Below are 19,593 nucleotides of genomic sequence, written 5' to 3'. Positions count from 1 at the left end.
GATTAGGAGGGGGGGGGGCTGGAGGGGGGCTGAGGAGGAGTTGGGGGGGAAGGGAATTGGGTGTGATATACTACTGCTTAGGGGGGATTTGGGGGTGAGATTTGTGTATAGGGAAAAGAGAGGGTAATGGAAAGGCAGTAGGAGAGTTGGGTAAGGATTGAATGCATTGATGTAGGATAGGAGAGTGCAGGGGAAGGAGGGATTAGGAAAGGGTGGTGGGAGTGGTATGATTTATGTGGTTGTTGTGGTTGTTCCTGAGGTTATCGAGCTCAGGGACGTGGGTTCCCCCCCTTTCCCTTCCCCCCCCCCCTGCACCCTTCCCTTGCACCCTTGTCACATCCTTGTGTATATACACTTCTATGTACTCCTGTGGAAGCAGTTTGGCACGAGGGATTGAATGATTTAAAGTTTTATATTAATTATTAATTATCAAAATTATCCGCCATCTAGTGGATAATTTTGAAGCATACAATGACCCTGGGTGTATGGGGGGCCGCTACACACTGTGGGAAACCACTTTAATTACATATAATGTCGTTTAACGTTATTTTTTTACTTTCATTCCTGCATTTTTATCTACATGCAAATTCCAGCCAGCAGTAAGTGGAAAAATAAATGATCACCAGTAAATATTAAAATCGTGTCCCGCCGGCCTCATCTAGAAACATTGATCACTTACCTGCACGCTTCTGGTCTAGATGGATTACTCCTCCCCGCAACCACAATATCGGTTCTCATTAAACCGATTACAGAAGATTAACTTCTAATTAGCCTGAGGAAATCGCTTATCATTAACACAGCCTTTAATGCCAAACTGTATAGAGGAAACAAGTCTTCAAAGCTACCTACCATCTTGAGTAAAAGCCTGTGACGTGTGTGTGGTTGCATCTACATACTTGTGCTTAACTAATTCTTCAAGACTGAACGAGTTTCAACTCTTGGGCTCCGTCATAAACTGTCGTTTTAGCCTGGGGCAGCTACTCTCGTCCTTTTAACGCCTTGTTATATCAGCTGTGGATGATGTTTGTCTCCTTACTAATGATATACTTGTTAGCTGCTCGTATAGTGTGCATATATGTATGTATGTATATATATATATATATATATATATATATATATATATATTATATATATATATATATATATATATATATATATATATATATATATATATATATATATATATATATATATATATATAGAGCCGTCCTCCAACTATTATGGGTTACATAAACTGCTGGAGCGTATCAGATGAATGATCTTAAAAATCATTGTTATCTTATGTGTTATCTTAGATCATGTTTTCTTAGAGCACAGGTGTGTATAGAGAATGTCTGGCGAAAAAAAATGTAGTTAATGGGGTGAAAAAATGTAGTTAATAATAGTTGATTGATTGACAGTTGAGAGGCGGGCCGAAACAGAAGAGCTCAACCCCGCAAGCACAAGTAGATGATTACAACTAGGTGAATACACACTGTAATGAATTATTAACACCTAAGGCAATCTTTAATCAGATCAGTAAACCATGTATGGAGAGATCAGGGCAGGCGGGTTCAGGGACTGAGTGACCAGGGGTCTGAGTGACCAGGGACTGAGTGACCAGGGACTGAGTGACCAGGCTCTTGAGTGACCAGGGACTGAGTGACCAGGGGTCTGAGTGACCAGACTCTTGAGTGACAGGGGTCTCAGTGACCAGGGTCGAAGCAAAAGAGCCCGGGAAAGGCTCGAAGGTTAAAAAGCTGTAATTTCTCAAGTAGCGAAGCAATCTCTTTAAAAGTGGAGCCAGAAAGTTGACTTAAGGTGCGAGACGATGGCCAGAGGCGGGTCCTGTCCTCACCAGTCTCCTCCAGCGGCCTCTACTACCTTTATTTCATACTTTGCTCCTCTATTTCATCCTCTATATATGTATTATCACTACATATTTATGTTGTTTTCATCAGTACGTATGACCCTGTATTGCATTCGAGAAAGACACAGCTGATTAATATAGTTTTGTATATTTCCTGTTGCTGGGGACAGGAAGCCTTTGGTTAGGCTATTCGTGGTCTCTACTAGGCCAGCTACTGACCTTCCTCAGAATGCAAGGCAGTTACCTAACTGCCAGGTATCTGTTTACTACTAGGTGAACTCTGGCTTCAAGTGAAAGGAAAAAAGGGAAAACGTGACCAACCATTTCTTTCTCAACCGGGGATTGAACCCGGGATCCTGGATGGCGATTCGAGGACGTATATCACGTTTCCTTTTATGTACATACTGGTGTGTGTGTATATATATATATATATATATATATATATATATATATATATATATATATATATATATATATATATATATATATATATATATATATATATATATATATAGTGACAATCACTCACCAGGCAGTAGGAGCCTCACCTTGTACTCACAATGCATCAAATGTGACAAGTTATCTGTTTCATTGATTATATTTTTTCTCAAGAAGACAGTCACTAACGAAGCAGTTAGTCATGGTACACTATAACAAAATGATCGAGTGAGTGTAGAACATAAGTATATAGTTACAAATTATTATAGATTTAGTGAGTGTATAATTAAGTCGTGAAAGGCGAGATGTATTTGCCCCACAGCCGAGCGTGGGCCGTGTTTGTCAAATAATTAAGTCTGCCTCACGTTCGCTCCAGTTTTCTGTGATGAACTCCCGCCATATTATCCCCAAAGTTCTCTTCATAACTTTTGATGGTGTCATTATAGACCGTTTTACCTCACCTTATTTTCTTACGGTCCTCTTTCGACGTTCAATAAAAATTTATAAAAAGCTTTGAAAAGTCTTTGGGAAAAGTTTAGCTTGATCATTTTTGCTTCTAAATCCCCGAAGGTTTCCCTCTGCTGGAGATCGCTGGCGGCTCCATCTATCATCATGACGCCTCACTTGTCAAGATTAATGACGTAAAAGATCAAGACATTCCTCATCTCCTCCAATTCTTCACTCTTCATAATTATGTATGATGCCCTATGGCACAATTGTGCCATAGGGCATCATACAGCTTAAGCTGTTTAACTTTTTAATGGTTTCTTAGGTAGACTCTGAAGTGGCAAGGGAAATATTCATAGCAGGGTGAGCGAGGTTGTGTAATAATTGTGTAGGTGGGAACAGGAAGTCTGTAATTAGGCAACAGTTATCCAACTCCCAGGTACTTCCAGAGAACTCTATCAACATCAGAGGCCCGAGACTGTTCAACACGCTTCCACTACACATAAGGGGCATAACTGGCAAACCCCTCACAGTGTTCAAGAGAGAACTGGATAAGCACCTCCAAAGGATACCTGATCAACCAGGCTGTGACTCATACGTCAGGCTGCGAGCAGCCGCGTCTAACAGCCTGGTTGATCAGTCCAGCAACCAGGAGGCCTGGTCGACGACCGGGCCGCGGGGACACTAAGCCCCGGAAGCACCTCAAGGTAGCCTCAAGGTAGGTACTTATTTTACTGCTCGATGAACAGAGCCATCAGGTGACAGAAAACGTGGCCAAATGTTTCTTCCTGACCTGGTATTGAACCCGGGTCTCTCGGTTGTATTCAATGAATTAGACCACTGTGCTACATGAAGCCGCAGCTGAACGACCCCTGAACCTCTGTATCTGAACCTCAGAATACTGAAAAGAATTACTGAACAAAAATTGTACCACTTACGGGCTATTCATGCCCGTGCCACCTCTTGGGTGGCTTAATCTTTATCAATCAATCATCTGTATCGCTCCACTAAGACTTTCCTTTGACCGTGATCAATTAGTGAGAGCCTGACCCCCGGTAGAGTAGTAGGTATCCATCAGTCTCAGGAGACTATGGAGTTGCGCTCTGGTTGTCGGTCTGGAGTGGCCTCTCCAGGGCGCAAAGCCAGAGTAGGTTGATATGGAGGAGAAGCTGTTACCCATGCAGCAGGTCCCCCGGTAATTCACCGGTAAACCTCCTCAGTCTCATGCTGGTCGTTTGGTCATGCTTGCGTCTTAGTAATGAATCCTTGGTATAAACAGCGATGGTAGTAGTAATGAAACTAAATATATATGGTAAACGCAGGTAGATGAAATTTATGAAGGTTGACCGTGAAGCATTTAACAAAAACTTTCCTAACGTGAATGAATTCATCTTGTTTTAGTAAACAATGATCAATTGTTAACGTATTGTGTAACGAGTGCTTCGAACTTCTTTAACTCAACTGCTTGGATTGGTCAGTAGAACGACGGCCTCGCTTCTTGCAAGTCTGCGTTCGATCCTCCGATAGTTTAAGTGCTTGGGCACTACTCCTTCCCTGCGATATATCTTTGATCCTTCTCACATCTCTTCCAGGCGCTATGTAGTGGTACTGGCTTAACACTTCCTCCTGATATTTACCTTACCTTCACCCTGGGGAGGACTGGGGAGCCGGTCGGCCGAGCGGACAGCATGCTGGACTTGTGATCCTGGGTTCGATCCCAGGCGCCGGCGAGAAACAATGGGCAGAGTTTCTTTCACCCTATGCCCCTGTTACCTAGCAGTAAAATAGGTACCTGGGTGTTACTCAGCTGTCACGGGTTGCTTCCTGGGGGTGGAGGCCTGGTCGAGGACCGGGCCGCGGGGACTAAAAAGCCCCGAAATCATCTCAAGATAACCTCAAGATAACCCTTTTTTCCTCTCACTTGTCTCTTATTCTCCTTTCTCTTCTGTATCATCTTAATCATCCTGCACGTCTTGGTCTGTTGTCCTATACGGTTCCTTAACCCTTCCCTACCAGTTCTATTCCCCTGATATAGAACTGTTCTTTGTTCTTTTCTCTGCAGGCTTTATCCACTCTTTATCTTCTTGTTCCCCCTATTCTCTCCTCTCCCCTTGCACTCTGAGGGCTGTGTCACGAGGGCATGGCAGGAGTGCAGTACACGAGTGGGTAATTATTGATTATCGATCCATTGATCCTTGTGGAACTGGGAAGGGAATAGAGGGAGGGAGGAAGGGAGAGAGAGAGAGTGGGAGGGGAATGGGAATCAATGCTCACCACGCTCCGCCAATCACAGAACGAGGTGTGTCGAGACTTGGGAATGTGTTGCGCTCTGATTGGCTGAGGAAGAGTCAGCTGGTGGGGTGCCTTCTTGTGAGACGGGTGGGGGGTGGGGGGGATGCGGTGGGTTGGATGTCCCAATTTTTTGGGTGAGGCTGGAAGGTCGGAGTGTCTGTTTATCTCTCTCTCTCTCTCTCTCTCTCTCTCTCTCTCTCTCTCTCTCTCTCTCTCTCTCTCTCTCTCTCTCTCTCTCTCTCTCTCTCTCTCTCACACAACACAATGATATACTGAGATTAATTGGACACTTGAGGTCCTAACCTTCCCATCAGTTATTACTCGGCTTCCCTTGTCACTTGTCAAGCTTATTAATTAAACTGTGAGGGTGAATGTTAGGGTGTGAGGGAGGCGAAAGTTAGGGTGTGTCAGGGTGAATGTGAATGTACCCATGTAATCCTTTATATAGTTCTAGGGTACCTGTATAAATGACTAGGTGCTTAGTTTAGTTCATTTATAATGCACCATATACCCATTTTGTGGGCGGTAGTGGAAAGGGTTACAGAGGCACATAATGGGCTCAGGTGCCAATACAAAAATAACAACATTTGTACTACACTATGATGACAACTAGTCCTACAAAATCTCAGATCTATGTGGTAGATCTGAGGTAGAACACACACACACGGGTAGATCCGTGTGTGTGTTCCATCCAGAACACACACACACGGTCTCATTAAATAAGACTATCTGCCTGAAACACAAATTGTACAAAGAACAAATTTGATTCATTGGGATTAGCTGAGCTGTAAGAGGAAAGCGGCGCGTCGCCCCGTCATTGGCTTCTTGCTCAGGGAACATGGAATGTGGGCTCTTGAATTCCTCGAGGTGTCGATAGTTTGGAGAGGTGTTCGCCAGACTCAAAGTCCTAACCTTACCATCAAGCTTCAAGGAATGCTGGAATAAGGTAAATCTGACACACACATGTTGAGGTATTATTCAGGTGACTGACAGGTAACGTCGACTAAAGTATCGGGTGTGACGGGCACAAGCAGTACGGAAGGGAAGGGAGGGGCGGTTACCAGGAGAAAGCGCCAAGCCATTGCGACTATATAGCACTTGGAAGGTGTCAGGATAATAAGGATTTAGGATGAGACGGGGGGTAAAGGAATGGTGCCCAACCACTACGGAAGTCACTGGCTAAAGACTGCGACGTTCAGAGGCTCCACCAGATAGGAACCTTCTAATACCAACGACAGATGACAAAATTAGGTGTGATTTGTAGCATTTTTTAACACGGTTAGATAATGATTAATTCCTGCTGACCGGGACGGAGAGCCTGTACTTATAGGTTTATCGACACCCCTAAGATGCGACCCACAACAGTCGCCTATCTCCCGTGGTACCTATTTGCTGCTAGCTGAACTGGTGCATCAGGTGAATGGAAACGTGTCCAGTCGTTTCTGTCCAGCTAGTAGTCAAAACATTTGTATCTAAAACCAAACCTGCTCATAATTTTTCACGGGATGACACCAGGCCAAGGTAGGCGCCATTGTGCCATAGGCACAGTCAGAGAACACTGAACATCAGAGGTCCACGGTTGTTCAACGTCCTACCAGCGAGCATGAGAAATATTACAGGAACAACCGTGGACATCTTCAAGAGGAAACTAGATTGTTTCCTTCAAGGAGTGCCGGACCAACCAGGCTGTGGTGGGTATGTGGGCCTGAGGGCCGCTCCAAGCAACAGCCTAGTGGACCAAACTCTCACAAGTCAAGTTTGGCCTCGGGCCGGGCTTGGGGAGTAGAGGAACTCCCAGAACCCCATCACGCAGGTATATGTGGGCCTGCGGGCCGCTCCAAGCAACAGCCTGGTGGACCAAACTCTCACAAGTCAAGCCTGGCCTCGGGCCGGGCTTGGGGAGTAGAGGAACTCCCAGAACCCCATCACGCAGGTATATGTGGGCCTGCGGGCCGCTCCAAGCAACAGCTTGGTGGACCAAACTCTCACAAGTCAAGCCTGGCCTCGGGCCGGGCTTGGGCAGTAGAAGAACTCCCAGAACCCCATCAAGCAGGTAACCAGGCGATCCTTACTTGTTTGTGTCCCGCTCGAGGTGTTTTGATGCTGCTTCCTGAAGGCCATGAAGTAATTACCTACGAAAACAGACCACAAGTTGAACGTAAACAGTGAAGAGTTTATTATGTGAGTGAAGGTTGCAAGTTCTTACGGTCGGTAATCTTAGATAATCCACAAGATAAAGCTGTAGTAAAAACCTAGTGTGTGGAGAGGAGGAGGGAGTTTGATGTGTTTTCTTTGAAGTTCGAAAAACGGACATTTCAATTAGCAGTCGGACGGCACGGATTTATTTTTAATTAAAAGCTTCGTTGGCGATCCGTTCGTACCAGAGCAGCTACTGTTCCAAGGTTGGTTCTGCCTATCATTTAATAACTTATTATTTGGGAATGCAATCTACCTTCACTTTTTAAAGACATATAAACCTGTTCTCCACACCGTGTCTAACAGTAGCAATATTTGCAGGCGATGAGTCACAATAACGTGGCTAAAGTATGTTGACCAGACCACACACTAGAAGGTGAAGGGACGACGACGTTTCGGTCCGTCCTGGACCATTCAGGAGTCGATTGTCGATTGAACACAATCGACTTGAGAATGGTCCAGGACGGACCGAAAAGTCGTCGTCCCTTCACCTTCTAGTGTGTGTGGTCAGGTCAACAGTAACAATATTTCACGCCAGGAAAGAAAATATTTCTGTCAAATTTCAGTTCTTTTGGTATCTTTGGGGGATAGTAATTCATGGTCTCTTCCCTTCCAATTCCCATTCCCCAATCCCCCTGATTATCACTTTTTTACGTAACTACAAACCCGGAAAGAGAGAGACTGAAATACTTGGGAGACACAAGAAGAGGAAGAATGCCTCTGGAGCGTCGTGTAATGTAAATGTAAATATTTCAGCTTTTTTGGTTTGTGTGTTTTTTTTTTTTTTTTGCAATAGATTTTATGAAGAGGATGAGAGATTAATTACAGAGACCCGGGCACCGCTGGGTACCCCTTTAAGTGTGTGTTTGTGTGTGTGTGTGTGTGTGTGTGTGTGTGTGTGTGTGTGTGTGTGTGTGTATGTGTGTGTGTGTGTGTGTGTGTGTGTGTGTGTCTGTGTCTGTGTCTGTGTGTGTGTGTGTGTGTGTGTGTGTGTGTGTACTTGTCTGTCAGTGCCTACAGGGAAGTTAGGTGCAGCTCTGATTGTACGTGTTGCGTTATAATTTAATTGTTCTGACGTTCCAATTCTTTGTCGAATCTGGCCTTAAAGTTATTGATGGAGGTGGCTTCGACAACTACTTTTTTATTTATGTATTTATTGTTGAAATATTTGCTTATTGATTTATTTATGATTTATTTATTTATGATTTATTTATTAATACAAGAAGGTCCATTGGGTTTATGAGCGTACATAGCACTGATGTTTTAGCATTGTTGCAAAGCCACTAACACGTATAGCGTTTCCAGGCTGCGTTTACTTCCTTCAGTATGTGTGTGCGGGCGTACGTGCGTCGTCGTGTGCGCGCGCGCACTGGCTCTTTGGTCCCGCCTCTCAACTGTCAGTCAACTGGTGTACAGGTTCCTGGGCCTATTGATCTCTATCATATCTACATTTGAAACTGTGTATGGAGTCAGCCTCCACCACATCACTGCCTAATGCTTTTCATTTTTTTAACAACACTGATACTGAGCAAATTCTTTCGAATGTCTCTGTGGCTCATTTGAGTACTAAGTTTATGCTTATGTCCCCTTGTTCGTGTTCTACCCTTGCTAAATACTTTGTCATTAACTATCCTATCAATTCCCCTTGGAATTTTGTAGGTAGTAATCACGGCTTTCTTAACTCTTCTCCCTTTATAATTAAGACACCCACACACACTCAACTTTTTTAGTGTCAGAGTGGTTGACAAATGGAATGCACTAGGCAGTGATGTGGTGGAGGCTGACTCCATGCACAGTTTCAAGTGTAGATATGATAGAGCCCAATAGGCTCAGGAACCTGTACACCTGTTGATTGACAGTTGAAAGGCGGGACCAAAGAGCCAGAGCTCAACCCCCGCAAGCACAACTAGGTGAATACACATGGCCTCAGCAGCTCTGGACAAAGTCATCAGTTGTAGAAACTCAAGATTTAGCCCTTGGGAAATGAAAAGAAGATTGTAGTCAAAAGAATCAAGTGCTGAATGAACTGAGCATGTGTAAGAACCCTGAAGTATAGAAGAGGAAGAGTGGCGGCTTTGTAGAGTCTGTTGCAGTTTGGAATGGTGGGAGTGTCTGATTATCTGTTCCAGTAAGTGGGAGTCTGGAGCTCAGGTCCAGTATCTGATCATTTTCTCCAGAGCGTTTAGAAATAGAAGCCAAAGTTTGTGTTATGGAGGTTATTAATATTTGAAGTTCCATTACTCTTTGGAGTTCATCGCTATCATTAAGAACGTTCGCTGTGGTTTCGATAAGAACATAAGTTTGGTGTAAACTGCAGAAGGTCTATTGGCCCAGACGAGGCAACTCCTATTTATATGCACCCAAACTCATTCACTAATGTCTAACCTTCGCTTGAAACAATCCATCAATCCCACATCATTTATGTTGCCTTCCTGCTCATCCATACAGCATTAAAGGCCGTCCATTCCTACAGTAAGATCATCTCTCCCTCGTTCGTCTCCTTCCCAGCGAGGACATCTCTCTCCCACAATATCCCAACAAAGTTTAAACCATACTAACTTTTAATCGTAGAAATCTTCACCTCTCCGAACCTTTGTCGCTCCGGTCTGGTTCATCTCCCCTTCTGGCGTAAAAGGGAGATGTTTGAAGGGTGAGAAGAGGATTGAGAACAAGGGGGCGCTAAAGGAGGATAGGGAACACGTCCACTTTTACATTTATAAATGACGCGAATGAGTGAACCTTGTGACATTAAACAGTCGTAAAGGCTGTGGCAGTAGCGCCGGTCAAGCAACATCCTACAATGACACGCTCTTTAGGACAGTATAAAAAAGCTTCGACTTTTCATACCGAAGTGAAAGGAAGGGAGTTGTTGGGTATCTCACAACCGACCGGATCAAAGTGTCATATAGATGTCATTCCTGGCTTTGCAACTTGGTATATCAGCATGATACTGAAGGCGACTTCCGAGGGTTGGAACTGGGAAGAGCCAAGTGCGTCTGAAGATGTCCGGTACTTGAAGCCGAGCACATCCGAGTGCCACTGGAGACGTCATTGAGGCCTGGTGGCGTCGGTCTGGCAAGACACGTGTAGCGAAGGCAGTGGGAGTGTGCCGTGGGTTGGCTTGCAATATGTCCTTTGAGTGGCCTTTTGAGGGAGCCAGTGAGTGGGTTTTTGAGTGGCCAGCCAGCCAGCCGTCTCTTAGAAGACCCAAGACGCAGGAACCAATATATTTATACATTTTCTAACAAGTGTACTTCAAAATAATATTAAGTTTCTGATTGCACGAATACGTATACTCACAAGCAGTTTCCTCTTCGTCCATGACCTCTTCCTCGTCCTCCTCTGCGTCCTCCTCCTCGTCCTCTTCGTCCTCCTCTGCGTCCTCCTCTTCATCCTCCTCTTCGTCCTCCTCTTCGTCCTCCTCCCTTCTAATAATGACTTCATCAAAGTGAGGTCTTACTCCTTCATGTCCTGCCTCTAGCCTTGTTGTTCCAGGTCCTTTTTAGTTGAACTTCTAACACTTGAATTCTTTGTTGTGTGTGGCCTATGTTGTGAAGGGGAGTGGTTACCACGACTACTACTTCAAGACCATTGCCTCGACTCATTTGCGTTTCCAGCTTGCACCAATGGCCTGGTGTCCTGCTTTGTCTTAATTTAAAGTTTCTATTCGTTCTTTCCCTCGGTACCTTGTATGTAGTGATTATATCTATTGTTCCTACTTTCCTCATAGGTTGTGATGCTTAGTTCCCTTATCCTATCCATGTAGTTTATTCCTCCAAGCACTAGTCATTTACATAAATTCGGAACAACATTGGTCCCAAGAGCAAGCATTGAGGGTCCCCCTAGCACGATACCTCATGAGTGTGAATTTGTGTTCTGTCCTTCAGGTGCTCTAGTATTCAGGTCAGTATTTTCCTAGTTATTCTAGCTTGTCTCCAAGCCTTGTATACCATCTTTGACGACGACGTGTCAAATGCTTCTTGACAGTCACGTAAGATATTGTCTTTTTAGCCTTCTTGTTTCGCCTGTTGAATTCTGGTGTTATCAGAGGTTGTATACATAACGCCTGCAGTTGTATTCATGACACATATCTCACTCCTGGAGTTGTATTCATAACCCACCCCCTTCCGACTGTGGCCCACCCCTCCCCGACCGTGGCCCACCCCTTCCGACCGTGGCCCACCTACTTCGGACCGTGGCCCACCCCTCCCCGACCGTGGCCCACCCCTCCCGACCGTGGCCCACCCCTCCCCGACCGTGGCCCACCCCTCCCAGCTAATGCTCTCGTATATTTCGGCCGTATATTTCAGCTGGTAAAGCGCGAACAGGCAACCAGTTTGGGCAGGGATGCCAGTGGTCATTAAACATGAAACATTTTCAGCAATATGGCGGTTATGGAGGTTAATGCCATTTAATGTTTTGCGTAATGGCATTAACCTTATGGTCTACTGGTGGGTAGCGACGGATCGCAGTAATGCGGGGACCAGAGAGCCGCATCCACCTCAGAGGAGAGGAGGGGGGAGGGGGATGTTAAAATATTGTATCCCTGATAGAATTTTACAAAAAAAAAAAACCATTTCAATAAAATGAGGTTGCGGGTTTAAAGACGATGATATATGAGCTAGGTTGTTGTGACTCATCGTGAGGTAATGTGGTCTTGACTTTGGTTAATGGCCATTGACGGGAAGACCCAGGAAAGACAGGCGGCAGGACGGGAAGGGCCAGGGTGCGACTGGACAGGAAGGTCCAGGGTGTGACAGGACAGGAAGGCCCAGGGTGTGACAGGACAGGAAGGCCCAGGGTGTGACAGGACAGGAAGGTCCAGGGTGCGACTGGACAGGAAGGCCCAGGGTGTGACAGGACAGGAAGGCCCAGGGTGCGACAGGACAGGAAGGCCCAGGGTGTGACAGGACAGGAAGGTCCAGGGTGCGACTGGACAGGAAGGCCCAGGGTGTGACAGGACAGGAAGGTCCAGGGTGTGACAGGACAGGAAGGTCCAGGGTGCGACAGGACAGGAAGGTCCAGGGTGCGACAGGACAGGAAGGTCCAGGGTGCGACAGGACAGGAAGGTCCAGGGTGTGACAGGACAGGAAGGTCCAGGGTGCGACAGGACAGGAAGGTCCAGGGTGCGACAGGACAGGAAGGCCCAGGATGCGACAGGACGGGAAGGTCCAGGGTGCGACAGGACAGGAAGGTCCAGGGTGTGACAGGACGGGAAGGTCCAGGGTGCGACAGGACAGGAAGGTCCAGGGTGTGACAGGTCAGGAAGGTCCAGGGTGTGACAGGACAGGAAGGCCCAGGGTGTGACAGGACAGGAAGGCCCAGGGTGTGACAGGACAGGAAGGCCCAGGATGTGACAGGACAGGAAGGCCCAGGGTGTGACAGGACAGGAAGGCCCAGGGTGTGACAGGACGGGAAGGCCCAGGGTGTGACAGGACAGGAAGGTCCAGGGTGTGACAGGACAGGAAGGTCCAGGGTGTGACAGGACAGGAAGGCCCAGGGTGTGACAGGACAGGAAGGCCCAGGGTGTGACAGGACAGGAAGGCCCAGGGTGTGACAGGACAGGAAGGCCCAGGGTGTGACAGGAAAGGAAGGTCCAGGGTGTGACAGGACAGGAAGGCCCAGGATGCGACAGGACGGGAAGGTCCAGGGTGCGACAGGACAGGAAGGTCCAGGGTGTGACAGGACGGGAAGGGCCAGGGTGTGACAGGACGGGAAGGGCCAGGGTGCGACAGGACGGGAAGGGCCAGGGTGTGACAGGACAGGATGGCCCAGAGTGTGACAGGACAGGAAGGTCCAGGGTGCGACAGGACAGGAAGGCCCAGGGTGCGACAGGACAGGAAGGCCCAGGGTGTGACAGGACAGGAAGGCCCAGGGTGTGACAGGACAGGAAGGTCCAGGGTGCGACAGGACAGGAAGGTCCAGGGTGCGACAGGACAGGAAGGTCCAGGGTGCGACAGGACAGGAAGGCCCAGGGTGCGACAGGACGGGAAGGCCCAGGGTGCGACAGGACGGGAAGGTCTTAGAGCGACGGAAGGAAAAAATGGGACCATTGAGCAAGGACAGTTCCGGAGCAGGAAACACAGTCGCCAAGTGGGAACACCGCCAAGAGAAACTTGCGACCTTGGTGGATGTGTCGAGACGGCGGGAGGAGTAGGAGGAGGAGGAGAAGTAAGAAATGAGAAGTAGGAAGAGAAGGACGAGGTGGAACTGAAGTAGAAGTTGAAGACAAGGTAAAGGATGATGAGTGTAGGTCTCTCATTTTCCGGTAATCTGTGGCGTTTCGTGTTGCTTTCACCTTAGGTTTACTGGACATTGTTGCTGTGTCGTCACCACCAACAACACTACTACTAACGCTCAAAGACTTAGGCCACTACGGGCTCGCCATAGCCCGTGCTACTTGGAACTTTTGGTTCTAGGTAGCGAATCTTAAACAACAACTCAAAGACTGTGTTGGAAATACAACCAGTTTACCCAGTCAAATACCTTCCTTCCTATACTCACGAATCTGGGTAGGCTGTATTATAATACTTTACAGAAATCTTAAAGCTGTCCAGGACACAATTTGGACAGTTTGGTCACTTCGAGTGCTGTGCGTTTCACCAAGGCATTTTATTGATTTCCAGTTCTTAAAGGAATAGCTGTTTACACATACAGACATACACAAGGCTTTGTACAAACTCCTTCACATAGCGACATAAGGACCAGTTGACATACCATTATCTTCAGGGCGCCTGGATCACCGTCCCTCGAGTCTTTAGCGAGATCGCAAGATGAATTTAAACGAGTGTCAGCTTCCGTGGTATGATTGGTAAGGTGGGAAGAGAGTGAGTATAATGAGAGTCAGTGTGTGTGAGGGAATGAGTGAAGAGTGTACTAGAGATCTTTGTTACCAAGACATTACGCAAGACGAAGTTGCTCATACAATGGTGGAGAAGGAAAAATATAATCCTTAGATACAAATATAGTTCCAGAGACAGTAGTGTATACGACAAAATACCCGTGGTATGGTAGCCACGGTAAGGTGTTCCATTCTTGGATTAGCGAAAACCACTCAGCAACTGTGAGAGGTCGCAGTATGAGTACTGTAAGACCCTACTTGAGAAGGTTTACACAGCATGTAGGTTATTGAGAAGAGGAGGCATGGAAGCAGTAGAAGAAAGGAAGAAAGAGAGTGAACTTTCCAGCGGGAGACCAATGACTCTAGCTTTAAGATGAAGTCAATTTAACTTTTAATTGCACCAGGAATTTTGTCAAATTTCAGACACTGCCAGAGAGTGTATGTGTGTGAACTAATTCCTTATGCCACTCCTACAAGCTCTGTTGTACCTGTTGCGTTTTATTTCAACTTACCTGATGATTGAATTCTTTTCTTGTGGATTATATAACTTCTTTCAATCCATTCCACTGACTTGACTAATACTGGACACGATCTAGTATTTCCTGGCATTTCTTCGATTCATTTTCATGTTCCACCAATGTCCTCTAGTGTTATTTTCAATCTATTTTAAGGGGTTGTCCTTATCTGCATTGTCTATTTCCCCTGAGTATCTTGTATATACTGATCATGTTCTTTCTGCCCCATTTCTCCTCTAGAGCGGTAAGACTGGTTTCCCTTAACCATTCTTGTAGCTTAGTCAAAACACTACAAACCTTAGCAGTTTTTCAAGTTTCGTTTAGAACTCGAAGCTACAGAATCAAATTGAACTTACTAAGACATAACAAGGTTTTAATGGCTAGTTGGAGAGCAGAGCTGCAGACGACTCTCATTACTAGGAAGTGTCGCTGAAGGAATTACTGTGTTACATTTTAAATAGAGCAAGTAATTATGAGTAAAAATATTTGAGTATAAATGGGACCCGACTTCCTAAGGCCTGTATGATTTGCAAGTGGTCCATGGCAGTGTCTTGGTCCTATGCTGTGGTGGTTATGTGTAGTGGTGATGACAGTGGTTGATGGATGGAGCTTGGAGTTGGTGGTTGTAGTGGTGGCAGTTTATGAGTTGAGTGTTTGTTAAGTGATGTGGATGAATGATGGTGAAGTCCGCGATGTTGATATTAATGCAGGCGATGAGTCACAATAACGTGGCTGAAGTATGTTGACCAGACCACACACTAGAAGTTGAAGGGACGACGACGTTTCGGTCCGTCCTGGACCATTCTCAAGTCGATATTAATGATTGCAAGGGTTGACGGGTGGAAGGCGGTGTGGTGGATGTATAGTGATGGTAAGAGCCTTGATGTTGGTGATGGGTGGAGTTGGTAGTGATGATGGTGGCGGGCGTGGTAGGCGCTGCTGGTGGTAGTGGTGGAAGAGGCGGGTCAGTGTGTGCGCGCGAGGGGCCCAAGCCGGACCTCCGTCAGTGTTCTCTCTCTGGCCGGCGTGAGGCGCGGCTGCCAAGCTGCCTTCTCCTGTGAGAGACAGGCCAGGAACCCCCGAGTCAGGTGTCATCCACACCTACCTCCTCCCCCCCACACCCCTTCACCCCCCACCCGAAGACAACAACACCCGCAACACCTGAAAGCCTGTCACGTGGGCCCAACTATTAAGCCAAATATCTCCAGTGGCATTTGTGTTTGGGTAGTGGTCCCCCCCCCCAGTTACACCTGTTTATAGATAAGCCACCTGTCTTGAGTACCTCTTCTTCTACACCTGTACCTTATTTAGGCGATCTCTCAGCAGAGGTGACAGTAGACCATCATACCCCTGAACATCCCCACCTTTCCTGGACTTGCAAGGTTCCACACTCAAGTTCCAGTAAACTCTCCAGGTTCGCTGAGGGGAAGGTAGACGGCCGCCAGGGGACCATGAGAAGACTTACCGCTCTCCATGGTCGTCCGATAATGCCTTCTTCTCGCGGTTGTGTCACGCTACAAAAATAACTTTGTCTCCAAGATAACTTTTGATAAATCGTAGCACAGGAGAGTAAAATATTGTAAATATAAGAGGTGGAGAGTCGGGTCTGGTTGATGCAAGTAACCCGCACCAACTTCAGGACTCTCCACGCTGGTGAGGCGCGACCTGTTGGTGATCCAAGAGGACCTCCGGTAATACCATATTGACCCCACGACGTCTGACCCTAGTCATAGCGAGGGTCAGGACTCATCAACTACCTCAGCGAACACACACATGCATACTACTTCCGTAGACTACCAAGATCTGTTACTGTGGAAGTGGTATCACCACTCACATCCAATGTTTGTTTCATTATAATCCAAACAAAACCTGGCCTGAGGACTGACTCGGAACTGAGCTCGACGGTCATTCCTGTGGAAGTTGAAGGCGAGTCTGGCTCTCGATGTTTGCCAAACTGTCTCATCAACAAATCGCTGAGATATAATCTCGAGGAGGAGGAGGGTGTTCGGGGAGGGTGTCAGCCTGAAGTATGCGGGAAGCCAGTGAGGTCAAGGTCGACCACCGCCGCTCCTGCCCCGGAACGTGATAGACGAGAGCAAGTCACGCCATTCCTACCATCACCTGACCCTTCTTACCGTCTCGTATCCTGTCCTCCACATTTGTTGGCGTCTTCCTTATTCTCCGCCATTCCGACTCTGGGAATCAACGAGGCACTTATGTTCTCTCTACGCTCTCTACGCTGCTGTAACTCTTAAGTTGCTGCTACGACTGCTGTGTGGGTGTTTACTAATATCACTGTTGTCTCCTATTTGGCACCTCCTCTTCAGTCTTTTTTTTATTTGAGAATTACATTGTCTGCTCAAGATTTTTTCCTATCACACCTGTGACTCTTTCCGTTTAAACTTCTGTAACTATTGCATTCGGTCCTGTAATAGACTTTTGGCCCTGTCAAGGATCTTGTCATCGCTGTAATAGATCTTTGGCCTTGTCAAAGATATATAGCCGTCTCAAAGACCTTTCACACTGTAGAGGATCTTAGCCTCTTCATTATCATAGAATTATTTCCCAGACGCCTTTTCCTGGAGCGCTGATCTAATCTTTACGTCTAAAATCTACACCTTACCCTACAACACTTAGCCATTCCCTCATTGCAACCACTTTCCAAAATCCTTTCCGGTAGTCAGCCATTTTCCCTGGCTGCGTGTGGTCGCGAGTCCTCCTCCAATCTGGTTCTCAAGAACCTCACCCTCCACCTTGTCCTCTGCCTCATCCTCCTGCAGCACCGGAGCCATCATGAGTCGTGCAGCCCGCCCCTTCAACAGGTGCAAGAGTGCCACCTTCCACATTGACGGTGCCACCTACACCATAGGTGAGTGTCGTTCCTCGCCTCCTTCATTATATGTTGCTTTTCGATATTGCGAAATGTATATTTCGGTGTTATAGAGCAGAAGGGGGACTTTAATTTAATATTGTTTCCATTCCATCCACTCGTCCCATCCCAAATACTTATCCTGACCCCTTCTAAGTGCTGTGTAATGGCTTGGCGCTTTCTCGTGATTGTTCCATTCTTTGGCTTTCCGTGTGCACTAATCTGTTGAGCCATGAGTGTGACACAAGTGGGAAAGCTGTCGGCTCGGAGCGGCCTCCGGTGAATCCGCGCTGAACCTTAATTATTTTTAGTTTTGGTTTGGAACCTTAATTAATTTTTCTGTCGAAATTGGCAGTTTCAGTAGAAACCGCCGGACGGCCCACTGTGGAAACTGACGTACGACCGTCTGGATATGAACAAACTTATGCTGTCTTGAAAAATCTTTGATGGTTAAGAGGCGGACCCCAGAAACATGATCTGTCTCAACCACAGTCCATTAGCACTAACAAGAATCCTCTGAAACTCACTAAAAAGACTGATCCGAAGGAGTTGTTTACTCCTTTTCCTCTCTCTCTTTCCTTCTCACTATCTACCTTCCCGCCCTCTCCCACTCTCACTCTCCCTTCCCACACTCCCCATGCAAGTCTCAGCCCTTCACACACACACTGATAATCAATTTTGTATGACCTCGTCATGAATATTTATTCCCGTGGTGAAGAAGCAATTAGCCACTCTGGCCTAACCTCAGGTCTCACAAGCAACAACACCTACACTGGTCTATCTACAATGATGAACACAACATTGTAGAATAATAATGAGACGCCGTTGTGTTATTTGTAATCTTAACATTGCAGTGGAATATATAGTTTTAATGCACTGTTCGTGGTTTATATTTTTTGGGGGGTTGGTAGGATTTCCAGGAATTAAAACAGTCAACCGCATATATTTTTTTACTTCACGTGAACGCTGACAGTCGTTGGTTTATTTATTTTGTTGGGGATGGGGGAGGGGGGGGGTATGTGCTCTCATCAATTAATAATAAATATATTTGAAAATTGAATACACTGCACCGACAAAACTCATTCAAGGGAAAAATTTTGACATTTTTATGTTTGTTTTTGTTTATACAAGACAATTCCGGGGATAAAAGTCTGCTCTGATGGGATAGGAATTGATCGTATGACGCAAAGGAATGGTGTTGGCTGTGCTCCGGAGGGGCTTGACGGCCTCAGGCAAGCAGGGGCCAGATTCACGAAGCAGTTACGCAAGCACTTACGAATGTGTACATCTTTCCTCAATCTTTGATGGCTTTGGTTTCATTTATTAAACAGTTTACAAGCATGAAAACTTGCCAATCGACTGTTGTTATTGTTATAAACAGCCTCCTGGTGCTTCGGAGCTCATTCACTGTTTAATAATTGGAAACAAAGCCGCCAAAGATTGAGAAAAGATGTACAGGTTCGTAAGTGCTTGCGTAACTTCTTCGTGAATCTAGCCCCTGGTCTCGTGGGGAGGCGGCGGAGATCTTAGGTAGTTATCGGGCTGATGGAGCGCCCATTCTACCGTCTTGGAGGTGCTCGGGACGTCTCGGCTTGTGACGGATGGGTGCGGAACCTGGACACTTACATGACATGTGTGTGTGTGTGTGTGTGTGTGTGTGTGTGTGTGTGTGTGTGTGTGTGTGTATGTGTATGTGTGTGTGTGTGTATGTGTGTGTGTGTGTTTACTAGTTGTGTTTTTACGGGGGTTGAGCTTTGCTCTCTCGGCCCGCCTCTCAACTGTCAATCAACTGTTTACTAACTACTTTTTTTTTCCCACACCACACACACACACACACACCCCAGGAAGCAGCCCGTGACAGCTGACTAACTCTTAGTACCTATTTACTGCTAGGTAACAGGGGCATTCAGGGTGAAAGAAACTTTGCCCATTTGTTTCTGCCTCGTGCGGGAATCGAACCCGCGCCACAGAATTACGAGTCCTGCGCGCTATCCACCAGGCTACGAGGCCCCCCTGTGTGTGTGTGTGTGTGTGTGTGTGTGTGTATATGTGTGTGTACTAACCTAGTTTTACTCACCTAGTTGTGCTTGCATGGGTTGAGCACTGGCTCTTTGGTCCCGCCTCTCAACTGTCAATCAACTGGTGT

The 19,593-nt window shown here is 46.6% G+C and overlaps 1 protein-coding gene across 8 annotated transcripts in view; it reads left to right on the top strand.

The window, feature by feature from the left end:
- The window catches only part of LOC123762060 (dual specificity calcium/calmodulin-dependent 3',5'-cyclic nucleotide phosphodiesterase 1A), a 546,501-nt gene that overhangs the window by 118,082 nt on the left and 408,826 nt on the right, over positions 1-19,593 (top strand). The window contains exon 1 of one of the 8 annotated variants that reach the window (XM_045748306.2): positions 15,612-17,447. The exons of the other annotated variants lie outside the window; for them this stretch is intronic. Within the exon in view, the coding sequence (XP_045604262.1) occupies positions 17,372-17,447 (76 nt within the window). The 5' untranslated portion in view covers positions 15,612-17,371. Of the gene's footprint in view, positions 1-15,611; positions 17,448-19,593 lie in introns of those variants that run through there. 8 annotated transcript variants of the gene reach the window in all.

Source organism: Procambarus clarkii, chromosome 34, assembly GCF_040958095.1.
Source record: "Procambarus clarkii isolate CNS0578487 chromosome 34, FALCON_Pclarkii_2.0, whole genome shotgun sequence".
In the NCBI taxonomy this organism is placed as follows: domain Eukaryota; kingdom Metazoa; phylum Arthropoda; class Malacostraca; order Decapoda; family Cambaridae; genus Procambarus; species Procambarus clarkii.
This window is presented reverse-complemented; position numbering and strand designations above follow the sequence as displayed.